This window comes from Typopeltis vanoorti, chromosome 8 (genome assembly GCF_054136105.1).
Source record: "Typopeltis vanoorti isolate ZY-2024b chromosome 8, IOZ_Tvanoo_1.0, whole genome shotgun sequence".
In the NCBI taxonomy this organism is placed as follows: Eukaryota; Metazoa; Arthropoda; class Arachnida; order Uropygi; family Thelyphonidae; genus Typopeltis; species Typopeltis vanoorti.
The window spans coordinates 12,592,372-12,617,069 of NC_143556.1; the positions used below are offsets into that span (position 1 = coordinate 12,592,372).

General features: G+C 34.9%; 1 protein-coding gene across 1 annotated transcript in view; it reads right to left on the bottom strand.

Moving 5' to 3' along the window:
* crb (cell polarity complex component crumbs) overlaps positions 1 to 24,698 on the bottom strand; it is a 439,435-nt gene that overhangs the window by 130,069 nt on the left and 284,668 nt on the right. Inside the window, exons 14-15 of the mRNA XM_090397137.1 lie at positions 10,459 to 10,677; positions 5,278 to 5,459 (exon numbers count right to left, since the gene is read on the bottom strand). Coding sequence (XP_090253263.1) covers positions 5,278 to 5,459; positions 10,459 to 10,677 — 401 coding nt within the window. The remainder of the gene's footprint in view (positions 1 to 5,277; positions 5,460 to 10,458; positions 10,678 to 24,698) is intronic.

The following is a 24,698-nucleotide window of genomic DNA, read 5'->3' on the forward strand; positions in this document are numbered from 1 at the left end:
TCCAGTACAAGTCTCCAGGATTCTAACTAAATTGAATAACTGCTATAGCAAAAATGATATAGAAGTCAGTGGTAAACAGACAAATACCATGAAAAAAACAGTTGGGATTATAGAGAACATGAACTTCATTCTTGATGAACATGCGCATGTGAATATGAGAGAGAGAGAGAGAGAGAGAGAGAGAGAGAACAAGTACAATATGTCCCCAATTTAGGTACAATTTTTAATGAACGTGGCAAAATAAATATGGAAATATGGACACTAGAATAAGGATCATTTTAAGTTTCATTCCAATCACCGACTAGAGGAACATTTTTCTAAGCTTTTCTTCGAATGGTTTCCAAGTTAGTCAATCTGGCATGGGCAAGCAAGTTTTTTCTCTTAGAAACTTGGGTTTTTCGTCCCACAAATTCAAGAAAATTTACCACAGAACTCCTACTATTTCAGGCATTAATATATTAACTGCATTAGGGTTAGGAACCAGGAGATGGAGACACTTTCCCTTGTTTACCTCTGTTCAATGGATACCATTTATAATTAGTGATAGCTTGGGCCAGCTATTCCTGATTGGCTATCAGTAAAGACTGAAATGCCCTCTTCAGTTTGCAAAAGTTATATATGACTAAAATGGCTTCGTCTACTTCCTATAGGGAGTAAAAACTTTAGCAGATCTCCCGCCACACACATACTAGAATAAACAAAGCTAGTATAGTGGAAAGTAAACCGAATAAATTTAAACAGAATAACAGAGAAATTACCCAAAGCATGCATTGCTACAAGAGGCAAAATACGCAAAATTCAAATGAATTTTAATTTATGGATCTGAGAGTTGGTTAGAAAAGTTCAACGATTTAGATTGCATATGAGAGTTATGAGAAAAAAAATAATAGAAGTGAACAGATATCATTCAAATCAGTGCGAGTAGTTAATCAAAAGTGCTGTAATCATTTTAGATTAACTCTATTACAGAATGGTGTGAAAAAAAATAAAGAAAACAAATAGTACTAAATAACTAGAACAATATATGTTATGAAGTAAACAAGTTTATTAACAAACACATATATGTTTACACTTGATGATATGTATACCTACAACTATCAGTGGAATTTTGGTCGAAAAAAAGCATTAACGATGATAGATTACATGCTTGAAATGGATATCTTGTCTTTCAAGACGGGTTTCGTAGTGCATATGAAGGTTCTGTCATCTTGGAGGACAAGGGTTGGACAAATGTAATTTTATCTCTTAGTTCATGAAGGTTTGAAGGCAGATCATGGTGAAATACCCATTCCTTCAACACACCACCCTCTTCATGAAGTAGGGCCCAATTATGCCATGGCCAGAAACTGTACACCATGCAGTGACCCTCTTGCTGTGAAGATTTTTCTCTTGAACAAATTCTGGTCTCAAGAAACCAAGAAGCTAAATGTAATGGATGTGCTCATTTATTAATGTGCATGCAGTTGAACGGCATACTGCATATACTGAAGGGGGGGTGAAGTTCAGTACTTTTTTTGTGTGTGTGTGTGTGTGTGTGTGTGCATGCCATACCGTATTAACTTCAGTGGTATTCTACTTAAGTGGTGATCATAAACAGAATGGAAGTTTGATACCCATTGATGACAGGCAAAAAGACCTATATTTCAATGAACTGATGCAGTTGGGTGCTTTAGTGCCATCCAGTACAAAAATATAAAATGACTATATTGGAGATCTGACAAATTAATTTGGAAAAATACTGCTGATATTAAGCTAGTAATACTATTATTATTATTATATCACACCTCCAGGGAGTCCAGACTCATCGAGGGAGGGCATCAACTCTACAGCTCTTCGTCTCTCTACTCCACTGATCTTCATCATCTAACATCAACGCCATCTACCGCCAACTACCACCACTAGTACTTTCACAGACAATCACAAACATCCATGCCCACAGCCTTTGGGTTGGAGAGCAGATACGCTAACCACTCGGCCAACCAAGCTGGCTATAATCAGCTATAAACTTAAAATTAAACTTAAACTTAATTATGTCAAAAACAGAGTACATATCAGGAAATGACGATCACACAACACACAAACACAGAAGGTGTGTGTGTGTGTTGTGATATAACTTTTATCTGTCTGCTCATGTATTTTGATTTGAAAGAAAACCATCCTGGAATGCATCTAGTATTAAGGTTATGTGCTTAATTAGGTAGAAATGGATAATTTGTGGAGTCTGTGTGGTTGCCATCCTAAACAGACTTTGGGTAGAAAGTTAATAATAATAAAAAGAAAAATTCTGTAGTGGGTTTGGTTTCATTAGAATTACAGCTAAGACAAAGTCCATGAAGTCAATACATTTTTCAATGTCTGAAAAATTGAGAAAAGAAAGGTTTGCAAAATAGTTTGATGCCATAGGAAAAAATAGGATAGACCTTTATCAAAGTTAACTGATGCAGTTCATAGTAGTCTTTAGAAAACTAAAACACAGAATGACTATAACATGTAAAAGAATAACATGTAAGAAAGTTTTAAAGCGAATAAAAGTTGAGCAGCTCTCAGATGTGAACTGTAGACTAAAATACAGAAAGATTATTGAAAAGAAAATGAAAGAGTTTGAGAACAGGAATCAAACCTTGGAGATTCAGTAGCAAACTCTGAAGAAAACATTGATTGATTCTGCCAGAGAGACATGTGGTGAGGTTGTGTGCAAGGATAAAAAAATCAGAACTCCCTGGTGGACACAGGAAGTTAAAGAGGCAGTGAAGGAAAAGAAGAATGCATATCAAAAGTTCCTGTGAAATAAGTCAGCTTTTACTCTTACAGAATACAGAGACAAATGTAAGAAAGCTAAACAGGGTGTAAACAAAAGTCATGGGAGGACTTTGGCAAGAATATAGAAAATAAATATCAAGAAGGTAGCAAAATATTCTGGAGGTTGTTGAAGAAGCTTAGAAATGGAGGAAAGAGTGCTGTAAAAGGAGTTAGAGATGATAAAGGTGACATGAAAACAGGAGAAAAAGATATCCTTGAAGTATGGAGTAATTACTTTGAAAAACTGCTAAATGAAACAGGCAGTGATGACAGCACAGTGATAAAAAACACTGACCAGGCATGCAGTCAGGAATAATATCCATACTTGAAGTAGAAAAAGCCATCAAAGGCTTGAAATGTGGAAAGGCAGCAGGAGTAGATGATATTCGACCAGAAATCTGAAGTATGGTGGTATAAAAGTCTTACAGTGGCTGCACTGCATAGTTCAGAAAGCCTGGACAGAGGGACGAATTCCCGATGATTGGAGTAGAGCTCTCATAGTACCCATATATAAAAAGGGAAATAAAACTGAATGTGAGAATTACAGAGGTATTTTCCTCTGTATATAGTCGAGAAAGCATGGGAATATAACAAAGATCTGTATTTAAGTTTTGTCGATTTGGAAAAGGCATATGACAAGGTGCCAAGAGAGAAGCTATTCAATACGCTGCAGTTATATGGTGTCAATGGGGCATTATATCAAGCAATACTTAGTCTTTATTTGAGTTGTAAGTCAGCAGTTAGAATTGAAGGAAGTACAGAAAGATGGTTTAATGTTAAATCTGGTGTGAGACAAGGATGTACATTATCCCCTCTGTTATTCATTATCTATATGGATCACATTATGAAGGAATGTGGTATTAAACCTGATATCAAAATTGGAGATGTTAATGTCAGCTCTTTGCTTTATGCGGATGATGTTATACTTCTAAATAAATCCGCTACAAGTCTGCAAGATTCTCTGACTAAATTGAATAGCTGTTGTAATAGATATGGTATGAAGGTCAGCAATAAAAAGACAAAGACAATGAAAATAGGTAGAATCATTGAAAATGTCAACTGTGTTGTGAATGGTGAACGTGTGGAACAAGTAAAACATTTCAGCTACTTAGGCACAATTTTTACTGAAGATGGTAAATTAAATATAGAAATAGACAACAGAATCAGCAAAGCTGGTATGGTGGGAAGTCAATTGAATAAATTCATATGGAATAAGAGAGAAATTAGTTGGAACACTAAATTAGCTGTATACAAAACAGTGTTCAAACCAGTTTTAACTTATGGATCTGAGAGCTGGGTCAGAAGTAAAACACTTGACCAAAGACTAGAGACTACAGATATGAGAGTCCTGAGAAAAATTAGAGGCGTGAACAGATGGCATCAATGGCAATATCATATTAAAAATGAGGATATTAGGAAAGAATTTGACATTGTCAGCATCCAGGAATATTCGCATTAGCAGAGCTAATCTCAGGTGGTATGGTCACTTAAATAGAATGGGAGAGGAAAAATTAGCAAAACAAGTGTTCTCTGCCAGGTTGGCAGGAAAACGACCCAACGGAAGACCAAGATATAGGTGGATTGATACGGTACAAAGTGCCTTAGACGATAAAAATATAAAATCTGATAATGTTGGAGTCTTGACAAGTAACAGACTGATTTGGAGGAAAATTGTAGATAGGAAGTTAGTAATGATATAATTTTTTCATGTAGTACTGTCATATCCTGTACACCCCTTGAGGGTACATAGCAGGAATTTGATGATGATGATGATGATGAGAATGACTATACCAGAAAAAATAAATTAATTTATGAATGAAACCATACCGGTTCTTTCTTTGATAAATTAATTTAATTCTTTTTCTCTTGGTGTTGTTTCTACCATGAGGCACTATTATGAATCTTATGGTTGTCCTTGACAATTGTGGGGTATTTGATTAGTTCTGATACAGAGGCATTCTTAGTGAGTAGCCACCTTGTAGTCTTCCTCATGCCCTTTGAAATTGGATTGCATGTTTCCTCTCATCATATTTCTCTATCAGTGCTGGGTACCTCATGACGCTGTTCTTTCACCCTTACTCTTCCTTCTATGCATGAACGATATTCTCTCTCTCTTTTTCAATAACTTCGGATCCTGTCCAAAATTGCTGGTAACAGTGCACTTCATTCGGGTAACATTATGGTGCTCAAATGATTCAAGCTTCAATATCTTCCATGGCTGATGTTTTAGATACTGATTTCTTACCTTTCTCTAGTGCAGTGAGAATAATCAGTGGATTTTAATGTTGTTTATGTCATCAATTATTTTTATCAGACTGCTAATAAGATGGTCTATGATCCTATTTGTGAAAACCGTTAATCTGATTATATTTATACTCAACATATCTAAAACTACAATTTACAACTGGAAATGAAGTACCTAAATATAGTAAATTTAAATTAATATTTTATTACTTTAAAACAAAAATTTAAGAATACCGGTAATCATTCCAGATGTCATGACATGTTGAGCCAAGTAAACAAGGATTATTTTCACATGGTCTGTCACTAATTTCACCTTCTTTCACATCATTAGAAAGATTAACTGGTTGCAGTGAATCTGGCATTCCTGGAACATTTGTTACATTCAGTGGAAAGAATGCTACGATTTTTTTGCTAATCTGAAATTATTAATACGTTTTAAGTATTATACAATCAGCAGACATAAAAAAAAGACCTCCTTATACTTCATTTATAAAAATAATATTCTTATACACAGCTCTTTAATACTTAAAATGATTAGTTAGCATAAGAGGGTTCAGAAACATAACACTGCCATAAATCACAACAACTGCAATTTGAGGCATTTAGTTGAAAGTAGAGAGTGATTGTTTGGTAGTGTCAAGTAGTAGCAGGCAATATAGAATATGTCAATTTTTTTGTGCAGTGAAATGTTACTAGCACATTACCACATTCACACTGGACTACGTTCTGCATATGTCTCTTCTGTTTTGGATAGGTGGGCACGTTTTCACACACACACACACACACACACACACAGTTGACCCTTGAAGAATGTGGGTCCACTTATATATGCAGATTTTTTTGAATAAATATATCAGAAAAGTTTTTTTGGAGATTTGCGACAATTTGAAAAACTCGCAGATGAACTGCATAGCCTAGAAATATAGAAAAAATTAAGTTAGGTATGTCATGAATGCATAAAATACATGTAGATACTAGTCTATTTTCATTTAATGGCATAAAGCATACACAAATCTATTGTAAAAAAAGTTAAAATTTATCAAAACTTATACACAAACACAGACTGTACACAGTGCCATTTGCAGTCAAGAGAAATGTAAATAAATGTAAAGATGCAGTATTAAATCATAACTGCATAAAATTAAGTTATTAATTAGTTAAATTAATTAATTAGCATAAAAATAAACATTTTATAGCCATACATTCATTAGTGTAGAGGGTTAAGCTATCACAAAGCAATCATACTGATTGTACTAGGCTGCAATAAAGCAACCATGTTGCTTCTTCTTTGTTCTCAATGCATGAATAATTTCTTTTTCACATTAGACATCAAAAATGAAAAGCTAATGTTAATAATATGTATAACATCTAAGTGTTTTGTATCATATAAGACAATATTGATGTAGGTACTGACAGATGTATGATTCATCTTGTGAACAGAAAATGCAAACTTACGGTATTAATAAATGCAGTACAGTACTGCAAAGAGAAAATTTACAGTACCGTACTGAAAAGACAAAATGAAAACTTTTCCTACTTAAACTATTAATTTTCTCTTTACTGTAACAGATAAAGTTCTCTTTACTTATGGTAAAGAGAAAATTATCCAATCAAATATGGACTGTAGATGTAAGTACATGAAAAAGCCAGTAGAACTTGTTATGTCTATACACACAAATATCAGAAGCATCAAAAACAAAGGGATAGAGTTAACTGCCTTAGTGAATATGTTTTGGCCTATAATTAATGGCATTAGTATTCAGATGTCCTAACTGGAATTGAGTGTAAAGGGCAGAGTATTTTTAGGAAGGACAGAAGAGGAGGAAAGGTACCAGTAATGATATCAGATCATTTGTGCTAGTAAGGATAGAAACTCATGAAAGCAATAAGACTGACAATATCCCATGTGGAAGAGAGTTTGAGGCTAATAAGGATGAAATACATGGTGGGCTGTTGCTACACACCTGGTGGTTCAGCTGCTGAGGATGATGAAATGCATCATCACCAAATTATCTTTTTGGGTAGTAAGCAAGTAATCATTTATGGATGGGTTAAATTATCCAAACAATGATTGGGTAAAAGAGAAATCTCATAATAAGAATGAAGGAGAAGTATTGAGTTGTTGCAAAGCAACAACTCAATAACAACCTAAAAAATATCCACCATTTCCCCTGTGGTGGGCAGGGGAAAGTGGATATTTTATAGGTTGAAATGGTCAATAACAACCTAAAAAATATCCACCATTTCCCCTGTGGCAACTACCACCTCTCAGCAAATGCCAATCCTGATGAGGAAATTCAGTGGCATATGAAATGTGCAAAGTGCATTTTTGGTAAATAAGAAAATTAGTCTTTGATGACTGGAACATCTGTGCTACAACTCTTGGTATACAAAACATTTCTCCCAAATTTGTTGCATAGTTGTAAAACACATTACGTACTGCAAGCATTAAAAAAAAAAAAAGAGTATCTGCAAAAACCATTTTGAACCAAATAATAACAAGTGTTGTTGCATTAATTTATCAGAAATTTGGAGAATCACTTTCTAAAACCAACTCCAATAGTTATAAATATCTGTGATATCTATACCTGCATGCTTATAAACTTTTTATCCAACATAAATAGTGGCAAAATAAGACTGATCCAGCAAAATATTAGTAGCTATTCTTCTGGTGTCATTTTTATTACCAATCCAAGATGGATATTAAGTTCAGTTCTTTACTCTATGGAAGTAATGTCATCTTTCTAAATAAATCTGTTTTGAATCTTCCAGAATTTTAACCAAATTAACTTATTGATGTGACAAATCCAGATTAAAAATCAGTCATAAAAAGACAAAAACATTGAAAACAGGCAATAAAACAGAAAACATCAACTACAGTCTCAGTAATGAAGAACAAGTAAGTATGTATGTAACAAGTATGTAGTTACATTCTTCCACTCATTCCAGAATTCTCACTCATTATCAAGCCATGGTTTTTCCAAGAAGTGTGCCAAAGATGGGCCAAAAAAAAAAGCAACATATACTAGTTATTGGCTTCAGATAAAAACAACAGCTTGCCTCCTACACCAACTGCAGTCATGCCTTATGGTCACTTACAAAAGCTGTTGGGCACAAGTTCTGTCTATCTGTGCTCCTGCTTCTCAACTTGTCACTATTGCAACATCACCTAAGATAAAGCTGATATCCTGCATCATTCTGCTTTTCATACAATTTCTGAATAGATGACAAGGTAAATCCTCTGGAGCACTGCCCTTAGAGGTGTAGTAATGCTTTGGCACCAGTGACAGGATAGTTGACCAATTATTGAAATTATCACACTATAAAATGCACTTAGCTATGAATTTGCTAAGCACTCTAAAAGCTTAGTTATGCTCATGATTGCTCTGTATGCTTTTTTTACAGCCTGCTGTCATAAAGACATCAAAAAAATCTAGATCAACCTAGCTACTAAGACTTCTGATGCTGACGGTATCCCAATGATCAGGCTGCACAGATGTTCTCCTGAACTAACACCTGTCCTTTATCAGCTGTACAGTATATAATACTCAGTTGGCATCTGCCCATAACACGGTAGCAAGCCCATATATAGTCAATTCCAAAAAAAAGTATTTACCAAACTCTTGACCTACTGCTCCAAATTCAGTACAGTCCGAAGTAATGGAGAAATCATCAACACCTGGAGAATTGTAATCTAATCTAATCAGTGACCACAAATATGAATTCTTTCAGTCAAGATCCACAACAGATCTCTTTGCCAATGATTTACTTTTGGACACATTCTATGGAAAAGTTTGGAAAAACCTGTACTTATGCTTGATATTTTTAAGGCATCTGACAGGATTTAGCAAAGTGCAACCATATTGCCTACCTCCCATCCTTTGTAATTGGACTGTGTTTCTCTTGAGCCATTCAGTGCATATAATGGTGGAAGATATTCTCTATTCAGTTTTGCCTATTAACACAGGTGCTCCTCATGGCTCTGTCATCTCACCCATCCAGCCTCTTCTTCATATAAATGCAGACTTTCCCTCACTGATATTATGGACCTCATACAGTTTTGCTGATGATAGCACTGACCATTTCTCCTACTCATATGACAAACCATACAGATCTTACTTCTTGGAATGACACTTGTATCTGTGCCAAGTAAGAGTAGAGGTAAATGTCAGTCCATTCTATTTTGCTCAAGATGTTACTTTTCATCTGTCCAGCAATTCATTTTGTACAAATATGAAATGTGCCCAAACTTGGAATAATACTCTCACATTTGGGATGGTACACCAAAAACATCTCTAAAATTTCTTGATGCTATTTAAAAGAGAGCAATTTACATACGTGACCTTTCTTTTTCTCTCTTAAAAACTCCAACACTGTCTCACAGAAACAATTTTCATACTGTGTCTCTTCTACATATATTTCCGTGGGTCTGATTAGTAAGACAAGCATCCACCATGCCTTCCATTTCTGTTAAATTTATAATAATGCAAGAAACAGTTGCCCAATATCCTTTTACAGTTGAACAGCTGACTCCCCAAACCTGCTATTACCATTTTATCTTTCATTCCATCTACCTCAATTCTGTGGAACCTTCCTATGAAGTACTCCCAAGGACTACAGCCACCAGAAGTTTGAAAGCAGATAGAGAGATTGCTTTCACATGATTCCTGTTCACACATGGCATTGATGTACTATAGGTATTTCAGCTTCTCATGTAAGTATAAGAATATTATTAGAATTGAAAAAAAAAAAAAAAAAAAATACTACTACTACTAATAATAATGCTGTTAAGGCAGAAAACCAGACGAATGAAGACATGACAAGAGTAAAGGCAGCCAAAACACTAAACTAGTAATCTAAACTAGTAATATACAGCCATAGTATATTACTAGTTTGCTATATGCTCATATGCTAAAATTGAAGCCAATTTTAGCGTATGAAACAAAGCTATGTTAAAAATAAAACAGTTGAAAAAATAATACTTGAAACAACTGATATGAGAGTATTGAGGAAATTTAATCGAATAAGCAAACTGCACAAATAGCATAACCATATTAATGATATCAGAAAATAACCTTGCCATTATTAATATTTGAGCAATTTATGCAGAAGCAAAATGTTAAGGTCAATCTGATGAAGACCAAAATATACATGGTCTAATATAGTTACAGATACAAGAGAACCATTTAAATTAGAAACCTGAAATTAGGAAAATTAGAAAATAAAATAACAAATTTAAGTATACCTAGCATGTCATTTTTAAATTATTAGATAATTTAAAAACGACAATATACCAACCAGCTTTTTCAATTAGGAAACTATGTATACTGGCTATGATGTACAGATCCTATTTAAAACAAAATTTAATGATTGTTTAAAAAAATATAGTTTTTTAAATAATTTTTTTATACTTACTCGAAGATCACTGATAATTCCTTTAAAATGGGTAACATTGTCTACAGAATAACTGATGACAACTTGAGAATCTGGAAATGTCAAACTTCGTTTTCTTCTGATGCCAGGTATTCCTCCAACATACAATACTTCCATTTCTAAAGTGTCTGATGACACCTCAACAGAATTCTGAACTGATCCATTCACTTTCACTGTCAGCTCTGAGATATTTTTTGCTATCTATAATAATTTAAATCATAAACAAATTAAAAGTGCACCTGTAAAGAAATTATTGTGAAAATACAGAAACAAAGAAAATCCTTGGTTATATATATAAATGAAATGACAAAAATTGTGTTATTTACAAAATCATTTGATAGTTTTAACACCACAGCAAATACAATATGAGAGTCTACTCCTTGAATCTGCATCAGTCCGATTTGGGTGCATGAGACTGCCTCAAATTTGGGAAACACTTATTCTCAGAGCTTCGGCCCAATGGATGAGACCACTTAATCTAGCCCACTAGGGGGTGCTAATTATTACTTTAGATCCAACCTGGTTGCCTTCCTTCATCCTCATTTACCCAGTGTTAGTGCCTGCATGCACATATCATTGTTTTTGTGATCCTGATGATGGCAATGTAATGTTGTCAAATTATAGGAAAGTATAAATTAAGGCATCCTACCTTAACAAGATATTCATAATTTTATATATAACAATTTCACATCTACTGTACCATGTTCATTCAAGCACATGACATGTTTCTTGCTTATGAAATGCATTGTTATTCTACCTTTTTTTGAATTTTTTATTTTTTATCCATTATTATCATGGAAATGAATACAAGGAGAGAACGATTTTGATTCTGTGTTCATCTGGTTCAAAACCATCAAACATGTGCAAAGATGTCTGCATATATAAGGCAGTAGAGAAGAACAGAAATCTGCAAGTTGTTCAACTGGGTCATGCAAACTATAGACAAAAATATGCAAAAGAACATGCAGGTAGCTTATTATGTCTATACACAAATGCTAGGAGTATCAAAAATAAAGGAGCAGAGTTTGTTCATGCCTTGGTCAATATGTGTGGATATCTCAGACTGTAGGCATTAGTGAGACCTGGTTATCAGAATCAGACATTAACTGGTATTGAGCATAAAGAGTACAGTATTTTTAGGAAGAATAGACAGGAAGGAGAGATGGGGAGGGTGCTGCTAATGCTATCTAACTGCTGCTAATCCAGTTAGTGTTGAGACCTATAATTGTAATACTAGTAAGTTTTTCATCTGGCAGTGAGTTTGAAGTCATCTGGTGTGAGAACATGATTAAATACATAATGGGGTGGTGTTACAGACCTAGCAGATTGGTTGCTAGTGATGAAGAAATGTATCACCAAATAAAGATGATGGTGCAAAAAGAATAATAATAATAATGGGGGGGGGGGGGTTAATTATCCAAACATTGATTGGGTAGCAATAAAATCTCATGAGAAGAATGAAATTTAATGAGCTATTGCGAGACAATTTCCTTGGGCAGTGTGTGACAGAAGGAACTCTAAGTCAAAGAATGTTAGATTTGACTATAGTGTCAGAGGGTGTCATAGTTTCAGTTAAAGATGTAACTATTCTGCCTCTGATTGGTGACAGTGGTCATGCAGTACTCACTTGGAAAGTGGCTGAGTTTATGAATGTTTCATTCAGAAGACGTTACATGCTGAACTACAAAACAGGAAATTATGACTAATTATGACCTCAAGCAGGATGCCTGAGGAGTGTACTGAGTTCGATGCAATGGTATTGGTAGCTGGATGGGAAGAATATTAAAAGTCCATGGGAGGCATTTAAAAAAAATACTTGTTGGATACCTGTCGGTGGTCTAGGATGTATCTGGAATCTTGAAGTAGTAGAGTTTCCCTTATTTTGGGAAGTTTTATGTAACCATATTTATTTGCATTAGGCTGATTTTTAAGAGCAGTTACAGATTCTAAAAGCAGTCTTTCTTTTCTAAATTTACTGTGATGGAACACGTTGGTCTTTTTTACTGTGATATATACATAGCACACTTGAAAAATTGACAAAAATTTTAAAGTAAATACAACCTTACAACCACATAAAAAATTGGCATCCCTTATCCACTCCACCAATGACCAGCCACATTCCCTACACCTACCAGGTGTATACTAAGTCCCCTGCCATTGCAAACTGTCCACTATGGCCAAAAACAAGATGGCCAATATCAGAATTTCTGAACACAAGGACTACATCCAGTTACACATTTACAGCCATCAGGACTTGCTGCCCATTCTTTGGACATGCACCACAGGATAAGCTGGAAGAAGGCAACTCTATTATATCACAGTAAATACAATATAAGAGTCTACTCCTCGAATCTGCATCAGTCCTGAGAAACTTTCCAATCCTCAAAAAATTTGGGAAACAATTATTCTCAGAGCTTCGGCCCAATGGCTGAGACCACCTAATCTAGCCCACTAGGGGGTGCTAATTATTACTTCAGATCCAACTTGGTTGCCTTTCTTCATCCTCATTTACCCAGTGTTAGTGCCTGCATGCACATATAATTGTTTTTGTGATCCTGATGATGGCAATGTAATGTTGTCAAATTATAGGAAAGTATTAATTAAAGTTATTGTAATTAATATTTTAGTATACATTGTTATTTCCTGAAAATAACAGTTATGAGTAACCAAAATATAAGCTTGTCTACCAGAATTAATTTTACACTTAACGTGAGAAGCAGCATAATAACTTATGGAAGCAGTCTAGGTATTTTTAGGGCATTTAACCAGATATGATTTTTATGCTGACATTTATTAACATAAAATATTCCTTAACAAAGGAAGGATGTAGTAAATTTGACTATAGAGGAAAACAAATAAGAACTCTGTCATGGTAAAGTGATATTAAACAAGCAATTCATGAAAAGAACTTGTATAAAAAAACTCCAGGTTAGTAAGTATGTGCTATTAGAGAATAGGGAAAAATATATGTGAAAAGTAGCTAAACAAAAGTAATCAATAAATTTTGGAAAGAACATTCAGGATAAATCATGAGGATGACAAAATATTTTGGCCTCTGAATAAGAAACTCACCCACAGTATGCTTCTTCTGATCTTTCATCAGGATATCAGAAAAATACTCAATAGCCTTGATACTAATAAGTTCTCTTGCCCAAATGACATCTCTCTCCAATTGTACTAAGAGCTGTAATCCAGAACTAAGTACCCAGCTAGTAAAGGTGATACAGAAATATTGCAAACTATTATTCTCATCATGCATACCCAACAGCATAGAAACAAGCATTATCCAGCCCTGTTCCTAAAAACAGAGCTAAAAGTCAGGCATCAGTTGTCCCACTGCTCTCCCCCACAGTACTCTCAAAAGTGATTTAAAAAAAAAGTTCAATTAGTTTCTTCCCTACCTAGAGACCAAACAGTTAGTGATCACCAGTATGGATTCTCTCATTCTCATTTTCAGCAGTCCTCTTTGCTACAATTGCCCACCTTTGGACACAGACCATGGAAAGATTTGGAGAAAACTCATGTGGTCATTCTTGATATTTCTAAGGCATTTGATTGAGTCTGGCATTGTGCCCTTCTTACCAAGCTTCTATTGTATGGTCTTTCTCCTACCCTTTGTGATTGTTCATTGCAAGTCGGGGTGAATGGTTTTCTTTTCTGATTTTTTTCATCATTAATGAAGTAATTCAAGGCTCTATACTTGTACATCAATGATCTCTCTCTCTCTCTCTCTCACATCCACTCCACAGCTTTGCAGGTGACAGTACATTCCATTTCTCTTTGTCAGTTTTAAACCATGGCAGCACTCAGATAACCTAAGCTTCAAGATTTTCTGTGACCAATACCTTAAACACTGATCTTCTAGCCTTTCTCATGCGGGAAGAATTTAATTACTTTCGCATCTAGCATAACTTGAATAAGCATATGAGGTTCATAGCCTCTTCGGTCTCAAACATGCTAGGCATTCTTTTTCTTTCTAAATATTACTTCTCTTCTGCTCAACCAATAACACTTTATTGCTTTCCCATAGTCACTTTCAGCATTATGGTTCTTCTACAGTCATCACATCCTTTTTCTTCATTAATACCTCTTTTGGAACAATCTTCCCTCTTACCATTTTCCCCAATGAATACAATCCCAACTTTTCAAGAAACACTATAACAGATATCTTTCTTTTCTCTAATGACTTTTTATATGGAACCCACACATGCAAGGTCACAAGATCTATACAATAAGAGTGCTGCATAGAGAAAGATAGAATATATAATTAACTGTCTATACATGTAAATTACATGATGAAATAAAGAATTTAATATAACTCACTAATATTTTATGATGTATCTCACATCATGAAATATTTTATGCTGACATTTATTAACATAAAATAATGTCTTAACAAAGGAAGCACGTAGTAAATTTGACTACAGAGGAAATTTGACTGCAGCATAAAGAATTTAATATAACTCACTAATATCTTACACCATGAAATATTAGTGAGTATTAGTGAAATATTAGAAACTCACATCACATCATCAGAATGAAACAAAGCAAGAAAAAACTGAGCCAAGGTTAAAAGTGTTTCTATTCTGCCACTCTCCAGCCAGTCACATGTTTACTAATAAGAAAGTGGTAATGTAGCCTTAAGTCATCAACAACTGTAAGCAGCCATAGCTGAAAAGGCAAAGGAGAGTAAGACTACATTTGCTCTCCTTTGCTTTTCAGCTATATGTTTATTTTCTTTTCTTGCATCCAAACTTAGTAGCAAAGTTAGTGTATTTTTCTGTAGTGTTAAAATTCCACTGAGGCCTTTTTATTTCCTGATACCAATAAATATCATAATCAAATAGTTTTAACACACTGTTATCAAAGATAAATATTTTTTAATATAAACTATTAAAGAAATACCAGGTAAAAATAATATATTACATTTTTTCTTTAACGTTTAAATGTAAAATAGAACTAAATTTTTTCTCTTCTCTTATTTCTTTTCCTTTTTTTAATTAAAAAAAAAATTTTTTTTTTTTTGCATAACGTAATTTGCTAAAAGATGTAAAAAAATCCTTAATTAACAAATATTTTAAACTAGTGTCTCTGCTTGTGTGATCCTGAGAAACCAAAAGAAACTAAATACTATGATTTCATGTAACATAGAATAATGCAACATTCAAACAACTTTTCGTAGTAACTAGCACATGCTTTATAATTTCATTTCATCTTTCGCTTTGATCTCAGTTATATATATATATATATAACACAAAGCAATTAACCACAAGAAATAGCTGATTGGGGGGGGGGGGGGAATATATATATATATATATATATATATTTTGGAGTGTTTTCAGATTTTCTCCAGTAGCAGACTTTACACTGTTCGCCCTGGTTCCCTGGCAAAAGTAACGGGGAGGGGGGGGGGGGGCTTGTTTAACTGGGCGACATCCCAGTCGGCATGAAATTATGTCATGTTGAACCATCATTTTTTATTTTGGTTTAACCAATAAGAATACAATTTGGTCAGCAGCTAAATCCCAAATTGCCAGCCCATCCTCAGTCGTTCAGTATCCAGGTAGATACCCAACAGCATGCACAACGAGAAGGTGAGGATTGGACATTAGGTCAGAAGCCCTGGTCGCTTCTCTACATTCCATTAAAGGCTATGTGGAGATCTCCTCTCAGTTATACAACTTAGACCCTTAAGCATCCCAAATCTGAAAACGAACCCCAACTCAACATCACCAGAGTTAAAAATCAGTACTATCGACATAAGAAGCCTGAATGGCAAAGAAATCGAGCTAGCTGAGGAATTAGACAAGTACCAGATTGACATAACAGGGGTGACTGAAACAAAAAAGACAAAAACTGGCAAGATCTTTCTGAGCAATGAATACAAAATGTTATATTCAGGCAATGACAATCAAGGAAAAGAAGGAGTAGCCATAGTACTCAACACAAAATACAAAGCTAATCTTCTTCAATGGCAGGCAGTCTCAAGTAGAGTGATGTGGGCAAATATGAGAATGGGGAACTGGACATCATCATCAAATTCCTGCCATGTACCCTCAAGGGGTGTACAGGATATGATAGTACTAAATGAAAAAAAAATTACATCATTAGTAACTTCCTATCTACAATTTTCCTCCAAATCAGTCTGTTACTTGTCAAGACTCCAACATTATCAGATCTTATATTTCTATCGTCTAAGGCATTTTGTACATTACAAAGTACATAGCAGTCTTTGTATATAACAGTTGGCAGGTCGTTTTGCTGCCAACCTGGCAGAGAAGAATTGTTTTGCTAATCTTTCTTCGCCAATTCTGTTTAAGTGACCACACCACCTGAAATAAGCTGTTAAAGCATTCCTGGATGCTGACAATGTCAAGTTATTTCCTAATACCCTCATTTTTAACATGATATTGCCACTGATACCATCTGTTCATGCCTATAATCTTTTTCAGGACTCTCATATCTGCAGTCTCTAGTCCTTTTGGTCAAGGGTTTTACTTCTGACCCAGATCTCAGATCCATAAGTTAAAATTGGTTTGAACACTGTCTCGTATACAGATAATTTTGTAAATAAGTGTTCTGACCAATTTCTCTCTTATTCCATATGAATTTATTCAATTGACTTCCCACCATACCAGCTTTGCTTATTCTGTTGTCTATTTCTATGTTTAATTTACCATCTTCACTAAAAATCGTGCCTAAGTAGCTGAAATGTTTTACTTGTTCTACAGGTTCACCATTCACAACACAGTTGACATTTTCAATGATTCTGCCTATTTTCATTGCCTTTGTCTTTGTATTGCTGACCTTCATACCATATCTATTACAACAGTTATTCAATTTAGTCAGAGAATCTTGCAGACTTGTAGCGGATTTATTGATAAGTATAACATCGTCTGCATAAAGCAAAGAGCTGACATTAACATCTCAATTTTGATATCATGTTTAATACCACTTTCCTTCATAATTATACATAATAAATAACGGAAAAACTCACATAGAAATATTATTTAATAGTATAATTTTCGCCTACCGAAAATTATACTATTAAATAATATTTCTACGTGAGTTTTTCCGTTATTTATTATGTATAGTTATGTCTACTCACGGTTTAACTCTTTTAAAACTTTTCCTTCATAATGTGATCCACATAGATAATGTACATCCTTGTCTAACACCAGATTTAACATTAAACCATCTTCCTGTACTTCATTCAATTCTAAATGCTGACTTACAACTCAAATAGACTGAGAATTGCTTGATATAAAGCCCCATTCACACCATATAACTGTAGTATTTTTAATAGCTTCTCTCTTGGCACCTTGTCATATGCCTTTTCCAAATCAACAAAACTTAAATACAGATGTTTGTTATATTACCATGATTTCTCCACTATTTCTCGTAAAGTGAAGATCTGATCCTGAGAGCCTCTATTTGACCTGAATCCAGGCATAGATCTTGCCAGGAACACTCAGTAAGGAAATACCTCTCTAATTCTCACATTCAGTTTTATTTCCCTTTTTATATATGGGCACTATTAGAGCTCTACTCCAATCATTAGGAATTCATCCCTCTGTCCAGGCTTTCTGCATTATGCAGTGCAGCCGCTGCAAGACTTTTATACCACCATACTTCAGCATTTCTGGTCGAATTTCATCTACTCCTGCTGCCTTTGATTATTTCAAGCCTCTGATGGCTTTTTCTACTTCAAGTATGGATATGTATTCCTGACTGCGTGCGTAGTCAGTGTTTTTACCACTGTGTTGTCATCACTGCTTGTTTCATTTAGCAGTTTTTCAAAGTAATTACTCCATACTTCAAGGATATCTTTTTCTCCGTTTTCATATCACCTTTATCATCTCTAACTACTTTTACAGCACTCTTTCCTCCATTCCTAAGCTTCTTCAACAACCTCCAGAATATTTTGCCACCTTCTTGATATTTATTTTCTATATTCTTGCCAAAGACCTCCAATGACTTTTGTTTAGCTAGTTTTACACAGTTTTTAGCATTCTTGCATTTGTGTCTATATTCGCTAAGAGCACAAGATGACTTATTTGCCAGGAACTTTTGATAGGCTTTCTTCTTTTCCTTCACTGCCTCTTTAACTTCCTGTGTCCACCATGTAGTTCTAATTATTCTATACTTGCAGACAACTTCACCACATGCCTCTCTAGCTGAATCAATCAGGGCTTTGTTCAAGAATTACCACTGAATCTCCAAGGTTTGATTCCTGTTCTCAAACTCCTTCATTTTTTTTTCAATAATCTTTGTGTATTTAAGTCTACAGTTGAGAGCTGCTCAACTTTTATTTGCTTTAAAACTTTCTTATATGTTATTCTTTTCAATATGAAATTCAATTTTATCCCGCTCAAGGCTAAATAGTGATCACTTCCAATTTCAAATCCTCTGTACACTCTGGTGTCCTGCACCAGGGAGAAAACATCACTATCAACAATAACATAGTCAATGAGACTTTTCTTATTCCTAGCCTCTTCTCTCCATGTGAATTTGTGCACATTTTTATGTTGGAACATGGTGTTAGTAATAACCAATCCATGTCGTCAGCAGAAATCCAACAGATATTTGACATTATTATTAGCTTTGCTCTTTTCTCCAAATTTTCCCAAAATATTTTTGTATATCTCACAATCATTTCCTACTCTGCTATTTAGATCCCTAACAAGGACCAAGTTTTCGTTTTCATTGTGTCAGTTGCTTTTTCTAAAGTCTCAAAAAAATTCCTCCACTTCTACCTTAGTAGAACCTTCTGTGGGACCACAGGCACCAATAAGTCTCATTGTCCAGTTCCTCATTCTCCAACATTACTCTACTTGAGACTGACTGCCATTCAAGAAGATTAGCCTCGTATTTTGTGTTGAATACTATGGTTACTCCGTCTTTTCCTTGAATGTCATTGCCTGAATATAAGATTTTGTATTCATTGCTCACAAATATCTCACCAGTTTTTGTCTTTTTTGTTTCAGTCACCCCCATTATGTCGATCTTGTACTTATCTAATTCCTCAGCTAGCTCCATTTCTTAGCCATTCAGGCTTCTTATGTTGATAGTACCGATCTTTAACTCTGGTAATGTTGAGTTGGGGTGTGCTTTCAGATTTGTTCCGGTAGCTGACCTTTCACTGTTTGCCCTGGTTCCCTGGTGAAAACAACGTGGGCCTTGTTTAAGGCGACGCCATAGTCGGCATGAAATTTTGTCATGATGAACCATCATTTTTTATTTTGGTTTAACCAATAAGAATACAATTTGGTCGACTAAATCCCAAATTGTCAGCCCATCCTCGTTTGTTCAGTATCCAAGAAGTTACCCAACAGGGTGCACCTCGAGAAGGTGAGGATCGAACATTAGGTCAGAAGCCCCGGTTGGTTCTCCGCATTCCTTTAAAGGTTATGTGGAGGTTTTCTCTCAGTTATACAGCTTTGCCCCTTAAGCAACGCAGGGAACTGGACAATGAGACTTATTTGTGCCTAAGGTCCCACAGAAGGTTCTACTAAGGTAGAAGTGGAGGAATTTTTTGACGCTCTAGAAAAAGCAACTGACACAATGAAAAAGGAAAAGTTGGTCCTTGTTGGGGATCTAAATAGCAGAGTAGGAAATGATTGCGAGACATACAAAAATATTTTGGGAAAATTTGGAGAAAAGAGCAAAGCTAATAATAATGGCAAATATCTGTTGGATTTCTGCTCAGGACATGGACTGGTTATTACTAACTCCATTTTCCAACATAAAAATTTGCACAAATTCACATGGAGAGAAGAGGCTAGGAATAAGAAAAGTCTCAGTGACTATGTTATTGTTGATAGTGATGTTTTCTCCCTCGTGCAGGACACCAGAGTGTACAGAGGATTTGAAATTCGAAGTGATCACTATTTAGTCTTGAGCAGGATAAAATTGAATTTCATATTGAAAAGAATGACATGTAAGAAAGTTTTAAAGCGAATAAAAGTTAAGCAGCTCTCATATGTGAAATGTAGACTAACATATACAAAGATTCTTGAAGAAAAAATGAAAGAGTTTGAGAACAGGAACCAAACCTTGAAGAAAACCCTGAGTGATTCAGGCAGAGAGGCATGTGATGAGGTTGTCTGCAAGGATAGAAAAATCAGCACTTCAGGTGGACACAGGAAGTTAAAGAGGCAGTGAAGGAAAAGAAGAAATCATATCAAAAATTCATGGCAAATAAGTCGGCTTTTGCTCTTAGAGAATAGAGAGACAAATGTAAGAAAGCGAAACACTGTATAAAACTAGCTAAACAAAAGTCATGGGAAGACTTTGGCAAGAATATAAAAAATAAATATCAAGAAGGTGTAAGATATTCTGGAAGTTGTTGAAGAAGCTTAGAAATGGAGGAAAGATGCTGTAAAAGGAGTTAGAGATGATATAGGTAACATGAAAATAGGAGAAAAAGATATCCTTGAAGTATGGAGTAATTACTTTGAAAAATTGCTAAATGAAACAAGCAGTGATAGCACAATGGTAAAAAATACTCAACAGGCATACAGTCAAGAATACATATCCATACTTGAAGTAGAAAAAGCCATCAAAGGCTTGAAATGTGGAAAGGCAGCATAATTAGATGATATTCGACCAGAAATGCTGAAGTATGGTGGTATAAAAGTCTTAGAGTGGCTGCCCTGCATAGTTTAGAAAGCCTGGACAGAGGGACAAATTCCCGATGATTGGAGTAGAGCTCTAATAATGCCCATATATAAAAAGGGAAATAAAACTGAATGTGAGAATTATAGAGGTATTTCCTTACTGAGTGTTCCTGGTGAGAAACGGTTGAGAAGAATTGTGGAAGAAAAGCTTGGTGAAAAACAAGCTGGATTCAGGCCAAATAGATGCTGTCAGGATCAGATATTCACTTTACGACAAATAGTCGAGAAAGCATGGGAATATAACAAAGATCTGTATTTAAGTTTTGTCGATCTGGAAAAGGCATATGACAATATACCAAGAGAGAAGCTATTCAATATGCTACAGTTATATGGTGTCAATGGGGCATTATATCAAGCAATTCTCAGTCTTTATTTAAGTTGTAAGTCAGCATTTAGAATTGAAGGAAGTACAGGAAGATGGTTTAATGTTAAATCTGGTGTGAGACAAGGATGTACATTATCCCCTCTGTTATTCATTATCTATATGGATCACATTATGAAGGAATGTGGTATTAAACCTGATATCAGAATTGGAGATGTTAATGTCAGCTCTTTGCTTTATGCAGACAATGTTATACTTCTAAATAAATCTGCTACAAGTTTGCAAGATTCCCTGACTAAATTGAATAACTGTTGTAATAGATATGGTATGAACGTCAGCATTAAAAAGACAAAGACAATGAAAATAGGTAGAATTGTTGAAAATGTCAACTGTGTTGTGAACAGGGAACAAGTTAAACATTTCAGCTACTTAGGCACTATTTTTAGTGAAGATGGTAAATTAAATATGGAAATAGACAACAGAATCAACAAAGCTGCTATGGTAGGCAGTCAATTGAATAAATTCATATGGAATAAGAGAGAAATTAGTTTTAGCTGTATACTAAATTAGCTGTATATACAAGACAGTGTTCAAAACCAGTTTTAACTTATGGATCTGAGAGCTGGGTCAGAAGTAAAACACTTGACCAAAGACTAGAGACTGCAGATATGAGAGTCCTGAGAAAGATTAGAAGCGTGAACAGATGGCATCAATGGCAATATCATATTAAAAACGAGGATATTAGGAAAGAACTTGACATTGTCAGTATCCAGGAATGTGTTAGCAGAGCTAATCTCGGGTGGTATGGTCACTTAAACAGAATGGGCGAGGAAAGATTAGCAAAACAGGTGCTCTCTTCCAGGTTGGTAGGAAAATGACCCAGAAGAAGACCAAGATATAGGTGGATTGATACGGTACAATGTGCCTTAGACAATAGAAATATAAGATCTGATAATGATAATATTAAAGTCTTGACAAGTAATAGACTGATTTGGAGGAAAATTGTAGATAGGAAGTTAGTAATGATGTAAATTTTTCATGTAGTACTATGATATCCTGTACACCCCTTGAGGGAACATGTCAGGAATTTGATGATGATGATGATATATTTTGGCGCACTCATGATATCATTCACACGCACAGTGCTTCATGCCAGAACTAACATTCACACTCAATAAGATGTTGTTTTCTCCATGGTACTGTATTCACCTGAGAAAGTCAGCATTTCCGATGAAACGAGTAGTGAAACCATATTAAATCTCTTGTATTTTTTCTCTGTGTTTAAGTCAGTTAATAATTTTAAACATGTCATTTAACCGGTGTCAATTACTCTGTAAATATATATATATATATATATATATATATATATATATATATATATTAAATATATATATATATATATATATATATATATATATCATTAAAATCTTTATATGTTATCTCGGTCTTGGAGTCATTAAATCTATTTTTTGAAATGTATAACAACCGAGTAAAAACTAATCGCCACATATATATATATATATATATAATATAAAATAAATTATGTATGTTTGATATCATCTGATGTCAAATGTCAATTTGATCACATAATCGAAAATTTTATGACATCAAGGGCTCACTTTAGTGAGTATGGGAGTGACAAACCTAAGGTACATGATGCTGGACCATATATTACTTCACGCAATATATATTTGTTATATTATCTGCAGACTGTATTCTTTCCACTGCTGCATTCTCCATGCTATAAGATTATTTGAGAGTTAGAGGGATGAATCTTTCTTATTTTACTATTTCTTTTGTCTTATGCAGTTGGAATCTGTCTTCTCTTCAAGGTATTTGCCTCACCGAGCAGGCTACGGTTCCAATCCACCTGGCCAATATCTACCCCCCCCCCAAAAAAAAAAAAAGATATGTGGAAAGGGCCTCTGCAACCTACCACTTTTTTTGTGTAGTGACTTCACTCCAAAATCCTAATATGGCTGTGCTTTATAATGTATCTCATGCTGCATCCATTGTGCAGAATAATTAGGGCTGTGTTCAGGGTTTAGACAGAGGCCCCTGTTCAAGAAATATATTATAGTCTCTAGTGTGAATAAGGAATACAAAGGCATGAGATTAACCTTAAAGGTGAACTTTACGTAAGTACATGGAATTTTGTGGTTTACAGATGGGTACTCTTGATATTGTCTGTAAAGTGATGGAGAGGTAAAAATTGACATTCTAAGAATTACAGGGATCAGATGGTAAGCTAGTTGTTTATTCAGGAGGTGATTCATTGTTATTTCCTGAAAGGTAGTAGTTATAAAGTGGAAAAGTAGTGTGCAAGATCACATGAGATGTCCCTTCAGGGATGGTATAAATTGGTCTGAACTGATTCAAATAATCCAACTTCAATGACATATTTTATTCGTTGTTGATATTTATTTAATTGTGCTTTAGGATGATGGTTATAGTAAACTAGTGAAGATTATTACCATCATTTCAAACAACTTTAAAAGAAATTTTAAAATAGCTCTATAAAGATGCTTTTCAAAATGAATAAAATTTTGAGCTAACACAACAAGCAAGATGCAACATTTTCCTATTGCATCCCAAACTTGATTGGGATGCAATAGGGAGTTGTTGACGAGTAGGGGAGATACTTCTGGAGACTGAGGATATTAATTCAATTAAGTGGCTAGCATGCTCCCAGCTCATGTGTGATGTGGCATAGCATCGTTAGCTAAAAAAATGAATTCTTTGCCTACGGCACCACGGAACAATCGTGCATGATGTTGAAGAACTTTGTTGCAATATTGTTTACCAGCCATGGTTCCTTTTTCCAGCACTTGTAGCTCAATGTGTACATTAAGCATAAGACATCCCCATACCATGATTCCAGCCATGCCATATCTATCCCTTTCAAGAAGAATCCTGTGATTTCATGCCAGATCAAGTGTCGCCTAGAATCAGAGGAGAATAAAATGACTCTCATCTGTAAAGAGCATAATTAGCCCATTGGTGTCTTATCCAATTTTTATGGATACAACACCACTGAAAATGTGTTCTATGATGAACTGTGGATAAAAAGATGCAGACTGCAGGCCTTCGGGTGTCTAGGCCTATTTGCAACAGTTTGTTGAGATATCCTCATACCTGTACTTGAATGGAGCCTACTTGCATGCTGACCTGCCGGGGTGTGTTAATTACGTTTTGCTGTTATAACCAAAATCTGTCTTCAT